General features: G+C 34.9%; 1 protein-coding gene across 1 annotated transcript; it reads right to left on the reverse strand.

Annotated features, from left to right (window-relative positions):
- Window positions 1-356: 356 nt before the first annotated feature.
- On the reverse strand, window positions 357-12,766 carry LOC147077883 (trafficking protein particle complex subunit 12). The gene is made up of 11 exons (XM_085960915.1): window positions 12,275-12,766; window positions 10,644-10,963; window positions 9,389-9,472; window positions 8,602-8,682; window positions 7,600-7,780; window positions 7,146-7,303; window positions 6,843-6,986; window positions 5,311-5,457; window positions 3,911-4,080; window positions 3,385-3,508; window positions 357-682 (listed from the first exon to the last, which is right to left on the reverse strand). The coding sequence occupies exons 1-11, from the start codon at window positions 12,447-12,449 to the stop codon at window positions 431-433; spliced, it is 1,836 nt and encodes a 611-aa protein (XP_085817041.1). The 5' UTR covers window positions 12,450-12,766; the 3' UTR covers window positions 357-430.
- Window positions 12,767-13,704: the final 938 nt, after the last annotated feature.

Raw genomic sequence — 13,704 nt, forward strand, 5'->3', positions numbered from 1 at the left:
GTGGCTTACTTTTTTCAAAAGGGATTTTTTCTATTGGTAATAATATATTTTCTCAGAAAGTGTTTTTCAAAATTATGTTCAATAATCAGAATGGTATATTCTTAAATCTTGTGAATTATATGTTGAATAAAAGAAATAGTTAATACGGTTTGGTTTAGGCAGGGTTTAATTGAATTTTAAAAATTAACCAGAACCATCTGCAAAATGTATTTTTAGTTCAATAAATACAAATAAATAAGACTGACAAAGTTTAGTGTGCACTATTTATGTTGAATCTTAACAGAATACTTCCACCCCTTGCCACTCCACTCGCTAGGAAATCATATTAAAATAATGGATTGAATAAAACCATTGAATGGAGTATGCTAATATAAATTTTAATATTAATAATTTAAAGATTTCATTAAAATAATACATTGCACTGTTATGATTACATGTGTAGCTTTAGACAAGTAGGTACATTAGTAACAGTGTCGCTCTTATAACGACAAAGCTGACGAAGGAGTGCCAGTTTCTTGGTCATGGTGTTTGAGGACTCCAGCTCGTAGAGGGTGCACAGGTTGAGGAGTAGACTCTCGCTGAGACCGCGGCTAGGATTTGAATTGACCGCATTCTCCATTACCGCAATCGCTTCTTTTAGTTTCCCTGAATACAGTAGACATACTGCCATGTTGTTCAGCACCTGAGCATTAAAATTGAAGTATTAAATTTCTCTCAAAAGTAATAAAATTGAGAATGAATGATTGTGAAAGCATTCAACCAATTTCCACAACGTGAAGGTTTTAACATACATTTTTATAGAAAAAAAATTTGTTAGCCATTTGTCATAAGACATTGGGTACTCATTCTCAATCAAAATCACGTAGAGAAACAACATGATTTTTGCCAAATGCAGGGTTTCGAATCTTTTCTATCGTGTTCGATCCTAAGAAAGGATCCAAAGGTTGTATTAACAGATATTTTTGGTTTTTGCGAGAAATGAATGTTAGCCACTTGCTCAACCTATTATGTGAGTAACAACTTGTGAGTTTTCCAGACCCACGACCCATGACTTTATAAGCCGATCCGTTACCACTTGACTATCATGGGCGATGAGAGTAAAACAATATTCTTCTGTGAAATTAAATATGAATATGGTGTATTTATTATAGGAAGATTCATCTGATTGTCGGGCAGCGTGTCCGGAAATTTGTACGTATGCAGTTGGCCGTAACACAGTTCATCGTGAGATATTGTATCGGAAATAGATGGCCGTATAATATTGAAATCAATTCCTTGTCTAAATAAACCACTTACGAATAAAATATGTAATAAAAACCACCGGAATACAAGGGAAAAAGAGAAGAAAATAGGTAAGTAGATTCGAAATCCAATCATATCGTATAGTTTACATAAAATTCTGGTAGGTTCTCGTATCAAGTTGTACCTACCTGTCAAATATCTAATAGTACGAGGGTGGGTCAATAAGTCCTTAGAAAAGCCGACAGGTGGCGCGACTAGTACTGTAAGCGGTTTGTTTTCATGCAGCGTCACTACCGATTCAGTATGCTGCGAAGTTTCAATCAGATTGGTCGGGTTGTTGTGTGTTTCTCGTACATTTAAAAAAAAAATTTGCTTGTGGAAAATGGAAAAATGGAAAATGGAGAAAATTGAGTTTAGAGCTGTTATTAAACATTTTAATATAAAAGGGTTAACAGCAAAGGAAATAAAAAATGAGTTGGATTTAGTTCACGGCATATCTGCTCCTTCACTTGCAACTATTTATAACTGGTTAAATGAATTTAAACGTGGTCGTACATCAACAAAGGATGAACCACGCTCAGGACGTCCTGTAGAGGTGACTACACCAGAAATGATCAATAAAATCCACGATATGGTGTTAAGTGACCGAAGATTAAAGTTGAGTGAGATAATTGAGGTTACAGGGATCTCAAAAGGTAGCGTCATTTCTATTTTACATGACAAATTGGGCATGAAAAAAAATTCTGCAAGATGGGTGCCGCGTTTGCTCACAGTCGACAATAAACGCAATAGGGTGGTGGCCTCTAAAGCCCTGTTGTCGCTCATGCAACGCAATCCGGATGAATTTTTTCGTCGCTTTGTGACTGTAGATGAAACATGGATACACCACTATACTCCCGAGACGAAAGAACAGTCAAAGCAGTGGATTGCGAAAGGCGAACCATGTCCAAAGGAGGCGAAAACCGTAAAATCAGCTGGCAGCAAAATGGCTACTGTATTTTGGGATGCACGTGGAATTATTTTCGTTGACTATTTGGAAAAAGGAAAAACAATAACAGGGGATTATTATGCATCTTTATTGGACCAGCTAAAAAACAAAATTGAAGAAAAACGGCCTCATTTAAACAGGAAAAAAATCCTCTTTCATCAGGACAATGCCCGTGTTCACACATGTTTACGATCAATGGCTAAAATTGAAGAATTGAAGTTCGAATTGGTCGACCACCCACCGTATTCGCCAGATTTAGCCCCCAGTGACTTTTTCCTTTTCCCAAACTTAAAAAAATGGCTAAGTGGACAACGTTTTTTTTCAAATGAAGAAGTCATCGATCGGACAAATGCTTATTTTGAGGACCTTCCGAAAACTTATTTTTCTGACGGTTTAAAAAAAATTGAGAAACGTCTAACCAAGTGTATTGAGCTCCAAGGAGATTATGTTGAGAAATAAAAAAAAAATACAAAAATAAAAACTGTTTTAATGCTTTTTTCTAAGGAATTATTGACCCACCCTCGTAATATAACATGACATGATACCAATAAATGTCAAAATTATTTTTTTAAAGAATCTAATAAAATTGGAACAGTACTGTCTGCAATGCTCCATGAACAACAAATTTTTTTTCCTCAATGCTATACGGGAATCTCTTTCCGGTAAGACAGCTATAAAACTCGTAAACTAGTAACGCCAGTAAACTGTGCTACGACGAAATGTAATATGTACAATTTACATGTAACCGTCGGGCAGGATGCGCAATAAGTAAAATTCAAATGAACAACTTGTCTAAAACAGGAACGGCGGGATGAGGACGGATCTTTCGTGATATTAATACACTATGCTTGTTTATAAATAAATATGTCACCTAAATAACTTCTGTGGTTAGTCCCATTGTCAATTTATAAAATTCAAATTTCAATTTGTTTCCATGAACATCAAAAAATGTGGTGATCAAAAAGAGATTTTTTAATGAAGGCAAAAGTTTCTATTTACTTTTTTTATGGCCCGCTACTATAGCTTCGGGATGATATTCGATGTGGATTCTCACAATACATTTTCCGACATTGTCAGAAGTTGTTCGCATGGTTCCTAACCAGTCATATAATACAACATTGCTTAATTTTCAAGCGATTGCGGGGAAAAATTACCATTATATTAGCAGGTTCCAATTGATTAGCTTGCACCAGGCATTGGTAGGCGTCGGAGAATGCATTCTGCGCCACTGCCAGCAGAGATTGATCCACCAGTTCCCGAACATCTCGGTCAGGAGACCTAATAAAGTAATATTTGGTAAACTTCTTAACCACATGGAGAAACATAAATCATATATGACATATTTTGAGCTATCATACAATGTAATATTTTGGTGTTGTCACTATTGACTATAACTGACCTTTCCAAAGATGGGTTTATAGCCTGAAAGATATGTCAATGTAAATGACTCAATATAGAATTAACAAAAATAACTAAAGTCATTAGAATGTATTAATGTTTGGCAGCCGTCGCAGTCCAATACGTAAACCATTGGCTTCGCATACTAGTGGTTCATATTATTTGCAACTTTAGGATGATCCGAGATTAATAGACTTCCATGAAGATTGATAATTATTTATTAAACATTTGTTTTATATTTTTGAAACAAACAGAATAACAAACAATGCCATAAAATCTTACATGGTAGCCCTCATTGCGGTGGCTTGTCTGAAATGTGCTTCCGCCCCGGGGATGTGGCCTGCCTGCAAACAGCAGCGGCCCAAAGCTGATCGAAGCGCCCTCGATTGACCAACGGCCCACACGGGGGACTCTGCTAATCCCTCCACTATCTGCATAGCCAGAGAATAGTCCTGAAAATAAACGAAATGATAATTTCACTTAAACTTTCGACCAATTAAGACTAATTAAGTCAAATGGATGCATTTTGAAATCAAAGAGTTTTTCCTAATCTGAGATAATATCCAAAATACTGTATTTCCTCAAATATGTTTCAAGTCTCCTCAATGGCAGTGGGGGGCAAAGAATATAAATCTATGCATCTCATCGTCACCTGTATGAATCATTTTATTTTGTTTGTATTGGAGTCACAAAGTCTAATACATGTAAAAGAACAAACATTGTATTTCTCTGGTATGCGTCATTTCCTGTATTTTTATGTAGTCAAACCTTGTACATATCAGTGGCGAAGGGTGGAGGTAGGCTGTTAAGATTCGCTATAAATAGTGCACACTAAGCTATGTTAGTCATATGTATTTGTTTTTATTGAATTAAGACTACAATTTACAGATGGTGTTAGTTAGTTTTTAAAAATCAATTAAACTCTGCCTAAACGAAACCATAATAGATTTGGTCTAATTTGGGCAATACGACAAAATTGTGCACAATTTTTCACTCATAGTTATTTGTTTTCGTTGGATTAAAACTACATATTACACATATTGTTGGTTCATTTTTTTAATTCATTAAGTCCTGCGTAAATCAAACTATAATAAATAAAAAATATTATTCTATCTATAAAATGCTCAAAGTTATGTATGATTTAATTGCATAATTTTAGATATTTTATAGATAGACGTGTATTTTTTGACTATTATCTATTATGGCTTGGTTTTTCAGGGTTTAATTGATTTTTTTAAATCTAACCAACATTATCTGTAAATTGTAGTCTTATTTCAATGAAAACAAATATGTATGTCTGAAAAAGTTTAATGTGCACTATTTATGGCGGATCTTAACAGCCTACCTCCACCCTTCGCCACTGGTACATATGTATATGAACTATGAACATTGCATTGAAATGATTTTTCACCAGGATGTGATATTTTATGTTTTTGAGATATGATACATTTCGCTTGTAGAAGAACAAACATAACATTTTAAATCGTTTATTTTTGTTTGTTTAGATTTGTTTATTCAAAATTAATATTTGATGTATCATTGTTGACGGACTTTTAGGGGGGGGGAGGCTCCAAAAGAGGCTATGCTACAACATTATAGTCTACCATTCTCATCGTGATAGTCCAGTTTCTTGGAAGAGATGATCATTTCTATAACACAATATTAAGCTTTAACAATGTTACCTTCATTTGAAGAGCACAGTTGACGACTGAAAACTGTATGCGAGCCTCTCGCCCTGACCACAGCTTCATAGACTCCTGACGATCTTGAGGAGACATTGCTATATCTGTTCCCAGTTCACATTTGTTAGCCTTCAAATTCTTTATCATCTATAAAGAATAAAATAATATGATACATAACTAATATTATCACAAAATTACAGAGAAGGAGTTTACTTTGATTAGATGTACCATTGATCATACTTATGAGAAGAGAAACGAGCTGTTAATATCACTAAAACTCGAAACACTTCAAGCCCCTTCTTCATAATGCAAACATCTACTGAATAAAAATTAATAAAGACATTTTGAATTATTGAGACATTCCCATGAATGATAGATAGGTGAATGTTATTTTTGAACTTCGACTCGATTATGAAATTTTCAGATGTTTTTGAAAAGGTTTATCAAACCTTTAAGACACAATTTTTACGCTTTTAAATTCCATATCGACTGCTTAATCTGCAAACCGGCTAACTCCATTTGGGCAAGTTGTTGCAAGAAAAAAAAACAATAATTTAACTATCGAGCAGAATTTCACAATTCCAAAAATATACTTAGATTTTTTTTACAAATAAGCTGCACTATGAATTAATAATACATTACTTTAGCTTCCCTTTTAAAGAAAATTTATATAAAGAGCGTTGTTCCATTTACAATATTGGAAATTTGGCATCTGCAAGTGTTTTGTGTGAAGAATAATAACGCATTTATTTATAGGTTTAGGAGTTTTAAATTTTGTGTGAGCATAGAAAACATGCTTTATAACAAAATGCCATCAAAATCTCATTTTTGGTCAAAAGTGCAGTTGGCTGGTTTGCAGATTAAGTAGTCGATATATTATTTTGAGTTATATTAACAGCTCTATAATTTTTTTACTCTACTTAATTTTCTTGACTTCTTCACCGCGGAGCATTTAATTACATTTAAATAACATGCTAATTATATCTAATGGCCAACTAATGAGGACAGAAACTTTGTGCCGTCAGCGCTGATATAAACTATAATAAACAAATAAACTAATTCACATTGCATCTATATTCTCATAAATACGTGCACTTCGACAGGTTGGTCAGGCCGCCGTCATGCTCACTCCTGCCTATGCTAAATGCTATCGTAATTCCAATTAATCGATTTATTTTGATAGCTTACAATATACGCATGGAAAACAGCAGAAAAAAATTTCAACTTAATGAAATGAAAAATGAGAACGTAAGTTCTGAAAAACTACTTACAGTATTGTAAATTTTGTTCATTATTTCTCATGGAACCTGATTTTTCCTTAGATGATCACAAAAACAGGCAGCTTTAACATATAAAAGAAAATTGCCATGTTTGCTCCTAAGCGGAGCATATGAGACGGGGTAGAGGTTATAATTATTATTAACTCTTATCACGAGAAATAGTTGTTAGTCATTCGCCCAACTCACGAGTGATTGAACATGCATTTTTTTTGTGTCCAGCCGTAAATATCTTCGATAGAAACAAAAGTTTACCTTTCTGACAACGGCTAGAAGAACGTGCAGTCTGGCGATTCCCAGCTCGCACTTGGCTGAGTAAATTGGAAGTTCTGCGAGCAGCAACCGAAATGAGAATGACGCCATCGATCCTATTCTATTACTGTACAGATCAGGGTAAAACTGAAAAAAAAAATGTGGAAAACTTAACTTGAAAAAATTGCCTGTCTGACTCAGTCTCTCTCAAGTAGAGTAGATAGATAAAAATTTAATATACAAATTTGTTGAATAATTTAATACATTATGTCGCCAGAGGGTTCAAAGAGAAATTAAACAACTCACCTGAAAGTAAATATCGGGGTTGTCTAAAGAGCCAAACGGTTCAGCTTCCAAGTCGGCCAGGGAGTAAGAATGTATCTTGACCAGGAGAGCCAGCCGTGTGAACCACAGTTGGAGAGAACGAGGAGAATGCTTTCCTGGATGTCCAGATTTTCCTACGCCTGATATAATTCAATCAAAAATCCTTTATTAACTGAGAGATTAATACAATAATAATAATAATATTTATATTCAAACAGAAATCGAACTAGTTTTTTAAAAAGGTATTTTGTAACAAACTACTTTGCTACAAGACAACAATTATGCCGTCAGTTTTGGAGATGGCTTAGCAATAATGTTTCTGTGATATAAATTTACTTTGCAATAAATCATAATAAAATTTAGAGCAGTTGTACAACACTGTACTGTACCAATACCAATCATCTAGAATAATTTAACGATGACTACAATTTATCACCTTGACCATATATTGTGAGCAACCTAGTGGTGAGATTAACAGCGGCTCTGAAGCATCCGGCCTGAATGAGTTCCCGTAGACCTCGTTCATCTTGTGTGACATGTTCGCAGCCCAAAGTCCCTCGCTGCACAGCTTCTCCTTCGCCCAAATAGTGAGAGACCACATCGTAGAGTACGTCTCCCTGACGATTAAAGCATTAAAATGAATAAAACCTCTAAATTGCACACCATCTTACCGTGTTTGATTCTGTTTGAAATAATTTTTAGATTGGCAGCATTTACAAATGATTACTCATTGGACGCTAAAGATGCACCTAGAGCGTAATGATTAGGTGGCCATTAGATATAATTAGCACGCTATTTTAATGTGGTAATTAATTAGTAATAATCTAGTCAGCAGTCAATGTGTAATTGTTTCCTTGACCATAGACAAGAGTTTTTTTTACATGACATATTTGTACAGACCTACAAACTTATCTGGAGAATGAGATGGAGGAGCTACTGTCGAAAACTACCCAATCACGACTCGTAACTGGCAAAATCTGATATTCGAATGAAGTTTTTCAATATTATGGCGTCCTATGGTAGTTTCTAGTTCCATTTTTGGCCATTCTCCAGATAAGTTTGTAGGTCTGTAGAAGTGTCATATGAATTATAAAACTAATTTTGTGAATCAGAATCAAAATAAATAATAGATAATTAGGGTTAAATACTACCACACCTTAAAATCACGGTGGAGTAGTCAGAACATCCATCTGTGAAACTATGGTATGTAAGTTTGAATCCCGCGTTAGACAAATTTCACATGTGATTTTGTCGATAACCATTCCATGTAAACAAAGGCTGTTATTATGACATCCACTACATAGAGGCCCATTTGTTCTGCTTAGGAACAAACGGTAATTTAGCCCACTTCTTACACATGATAACATTCAACTAAATAAACATACAACAAAAATAACTACATAGCATTCAAAAGAGTGTAATTATCAGATTTAGTTACCAAGTCTTCTTCTAGGATGACACCAGGCATGGTTAGAACCTCTCTTTCGGGGAAAAAGGACCCGGCAGAAGATGTTTGGGCCTGCAGAACGATATTCACATACATAGATCACACACATCACGGATATAATATGAAGTATTTTTATACTATTCTTTTATCGCAAAGTACAGTTTTGTTTTTATGTTCTATGGATTCTGGCAAATGGTAAGCTGTTGGGTTCCTAGATTTTCTATGGAGGCGCCTGCTTTCATACATTTTTAATTATGCTTGTATAATAATCCAGATTCCAGTTAGATATATGTCATTGTGCATATTATGTTAAATTTAAATATGCAGATAAATATGTCGATTAGTATTTTTCTAGCAGTAAATAATGTAAAATTCTCATCATAATTCAATGATTTATTTACAAGTCAAAGTAAGAGCTAGAATACAGTGGTCGAACGGGCGGCGGGGCGGCAGCGGTGTGTGCAACTCATACCTATAACCGTGTGTGAAATATTTGTAGACAGTGTCTTTTTTGGGCATTTCACACACGATTATACGTTTGAGTTTCACGCACCGCTGCCTCCCTGCAACCCATGCGTTCATTCTGGCCAAGCACTAAACGTTATAATGCTAAATAATCGTGTGCTTACAAGACATCGGTATTTTATAAGGTAAGCATTAAATAATGGCTTCTACAATCTTCACCAATGATATATACTAACAATTATGGAATTCAAATTGGTTTAGCGGGGAATATATTATTATAATGTGTAAGACTAATTTAAAAACAAAAATGTACCTGAAGAAGAATCCTTTTGGCATCTTCAGTTGGAATCCAGGAATCTCTTCTTCTTTCTGCTTCACCACCACTCGGTTGAGCATCCTTAAGAAGTAAATATATTAATAATAAATAACTTTTCAGATCATCATCTCTGATTCTACAATAATTTTACGACGCTGTATTGTTCAGGAGAAAAATAAAATTACCGTTTTACCTCTTTATAAGGACATAAAAAATATTTAGTACTTATTGATTACTACTGTCATACTTGAGATTTTGTTTCTATTTTGTTGATTTCAAACACATTGCAAATATAGTAAACAGATGAAGAAAACCTAACCTACGTCGTCAAAAACTGCACAATCCAATCCATTCTTCAACTTTAAGTTTATCTTGCATTTGTGCATAAAAAAATGGTTCTATAATGTAAAAAATTCATGTGGGCTAATAGACAGACAGTATTGAGATGGCATAGGGTTGCTAGATATACGAAAACTTTCTAGAGGCAGTCATTTATATCAATAATTCTACAGATAGGTAGTGCTTTATACTGAAAAAAAATGTATCAATTTAAATTGACAAACTATATTTAGGTTTTTGACTCGATTGAGTTATATATGGCAATTAATTTCTTATGTGTGATCCTTAAATGCATGTGCGCATGCACACAAGTACACATGTTTAAGATAACGTTGCTTGCAATGTATCACAACCGTTTTGATAGCACTATCACTATCACAAAGAATAAGGCAGTGTAATAATTGCTTGGTTTGGTTTTCCATCAGATTAATCGACCATTTTGACTTAGGCAAGTTAATATTGGATTCATGTTCAGATATGTGGCATATTATCATATTAAATTCCTCTTTGAGTTTATTGATACTTAAAGATTTACAAAAAACATGGAAGCATTGTTTTTTGCAGTACTTACATAGAAATCGATATAAAACTTACTGTTTTAGGCCTAGAAACGACACAACCACTGGTAGTCGTGTACTCACCAGTGGTTGCTACGGGCGAAAGCTGCGGCCCAGGTGTTCACTGAGAAGAGGTGAAGTAGGTATGTTTGGGGTGGGAGTTAAAAGATTGATCCCACCAACAAGCACATGTTCGACGTAGAAAACCGCAGCATGTGTACAGTATGAGAAATGGAGTATGCAGCGTATGCTGTATGGATGATTTTATACATCTAAATATCTGTCAATATTCCTAGACCTGTAAACATTATAAAACTGGTAATGTTTTTATCAATGTTAAAAAATAAAATTCTTACCGGTGGGGATAGCTTTTCGCTTAAGAAGTCTACCGACGAGGCAAACTTATCGGCAGGTTGATCTGCGCCTGCCAAATTCATAGTCGCCCCCGGACCGATGTTATCGAAGAAAGTTGACGGATCAGGAAGAGGGTTGTATTGTTTGGCAGCCATTTTTAGCGAGACGTCTTCATTAAGTGACAGAGACGATAGAGGGATGTTGCTGTCTCTCTGGACTGGGCTGGCAGTTGATTGGTTTATAGAATGCTTACCAGCTATGAACTCCTGGTTTAAACTTGTGGTTGAATCATGCTTTTTTGAAGACTGTAAAAGAATGTTATCTAGAAAACAAAGAATACATTTAGGAATGTGTTCGTGGAAATAAACTAATAACTTGTATTTTACTGAGTTAAGCTAAATTTGGTTGATCATGACTAACCAGTGAACCAAGTGAATACAATGACTACTTTCTGATGCCAATCTTAATTAATGTAAATCCCTAACTACAAAAGTGCCGATTGATGAAAATTCTAGAATCAGCCTGATGGTTTCTACCAATTATGTTCACAAAAATTACCAAACACGATAGACTACAGCTTTGAATCCTTCACTTCCATAATATACACATTGTTTTTTCAAACAAAGGGAATTGATTCCATCGAATATACCCAATGGACTTGTCCAAATGGCGCGTTCTCCAGGTACATGTGACCTCATTGAGCCGTCCACATGTACTTGCGGTGTATCATATGTCGCGCGACAAGCGCAAGCACTCAGCTAGATTCTCGACAATGTGACATTTTTATAGCCATTCCAAAATTAATTATGACCACTTTTCATTCGAAACGACAGTTTTATGGCCATTTCAAAATAAATTATGTCACCTAGCTTGTACACCTACAAGAATATATCTTGCTAGCTTGCTCAGGAGCCGTGTGTCACGATTAAATTGCAGTCTTTCTTCTCGCATTCGCACTTGTTTTTATGCCCATTCAAAAATAAATTAGGTCACCTAGCTTATTCACTGTCAAATGAAACGCGTTATATTCACGCAGCACATTTGGTACTCGCACGTAAAGCGCATCTGGACAAGGTCAATGGGTTGGATAATGAACAACCAATCTTCGTAAAATCTTCTAACATATCTCCACATTACCTACTGTATTCGTATGTTCTGTCTTAGAGCGAAAATGTTATTGTACTAATATTATATCGTTTTTGTGCTGATTGTCTTTCAAGATGTAAACACAAACCAAATCTAAAACAATCTACTGTACTTAACCAAGAAATAAGTAGGTTATGTTGTTTTTTTAAGCTATATAAACTAACCGATTTCTCACCTAATTATTAGCAAGAGAAATCTGAGACGTGTTTCTGGCAGGATAGAAGAAATATTGTATACCTACCTACATTTCTAAAACTTAATACTAGTAGCGATATTAATAGTTTTTTTTTGTCTATTTACTTACCTACTTAAAATAATAATACAAGTGTTTTCTGTAAATTTTTGACAGCTCTCGTACAAATGTTATTTTTCAGAGAATTTTATCAAACCGCAAAGGCGGTTGTCGATTAATTAATTTAACAGCCTTTTCTTAGCAAACTTTTCTCAGATAAGAAGTCGCTTATCAAAAATTAAGAACCGATCGAACCTTTGTGTAAGTATCCAATATTGGCCAGTGTGTTATCTATCGGCGTGATGGGCGTATGCTTTTGCGGGTCCGATAATTCGTCGAAGAAATCGGTCGAAAGAGACGCAGAAGCGACACTCTCGCCGAAGTAATTGCTCAGTGACGGCTTTGCTTCATTGTTGTCGTTGTCATTCATCGTAATAAAGACGTCATGCGGCAATCAATATAAAGCATTTGATAGCAATTGAACTGTGACCTATGCAGAATAAGGCCAATAAGGCTAATTAAGACCGGTTATTTAGGAATATAAAAATGTAATACTGTTAGATATTTTTGTTAATGTAAATGAAAATTATGTCGCATTTTCGATTGTTCGATTTCAGAAAATAAAATATTCTTTGACAGATACAGATTACAGATGTGACATGACAGATTTACATTGCACTTCTTCTTTTCAAAAAATGATTTTGCGTTTTAGCGCAGTGTCGCGGCTGCATTACGGAAGCTAAAAGCTTATAAGCTAATTTAGGTACCTACTAGCTAAAAGTAAAATGGTTTGTTTTAGCAAAAAATTATAAAGAAGCATTGAGAAAAAAAGAATCAAAATTAAAGCCATAATATATCAATACCTGATTATAATACTCAATCTCTTTGATAATACTAGATAAAAGTTTTACGCATTATAAATGCCAAAATTGTACAATGATTATCCAATACCAATCCACTATTTCAACAATAAAACTTAGAGGCGATTCACCTCAATCATTTCATAAAATAAATAAATAAAAATACAAAAGCCTTTTTATTTCTTACAGATAAAAAAGTAAATGACAGTGAATTGACTATATCTAATGTATATATATAACCTATAATTATATCTGTTATATATATATTTATATATATATATATGTATGTTTTTTTTATATTTTATCTAAGTATATTTTTGTATATTCTTCTTCTTTCTTCTTTCACCCTGTCACGTCCCAACATTGGGGCATAGGGCAAGCACAAGTTGGCGCCACTTCCCTCGGTCCATCGCCAACTCCTGTGCCTCCCGCCATGTCAGACCTGCAGCACGTAGGTCGCTTTTGTAGCATCGCTGCAGGGTGAGGGAGGGCCGGCCACGGCGACGGAACCCTTGAGGCTGTGCCACAAGGGTACGAAGTGCCGCACTCTTTACCTTTTTACTCTGTATATTACCTACATATATATATTGAAAGGAGTTTTACCTACCATTAAAACTTTTATTATTCTTGTTGACTCTGTAGTCCCTTGAGATGTTGATCGTATTTTTTGCCTTGTGTTCTTCTCTGCTGGCCCCTTTTTACCCCCTTTTCTTCTCGATTATTTATCTCTAGAGGTCAACATATTTTGTTCCCCCGCTGTAGAAGTCTGTGTGTCTATCGGTCTCTGGTAAAATGTTTTAAAAGTAGCTTCTTGGCGCCAATTAC

The sequence above is a fragment of the Rhyacophila brunnea genome, unplaced genomic scaffold, assembly GCF_057557595.1.
Source record: "Rhyacophila brunnea isolate RB1 unplaced genomic scaffold, BYU_Rbru_1.0 scaffold_12, whole genome shotgun sequence".
Lineage (NCBI taxonomy): Eukaryota > Metazoa > Arthropoda > Insecta > Trichoptera > Rhyacophilidae > Rhyacophila > Rhyacophila brunnea.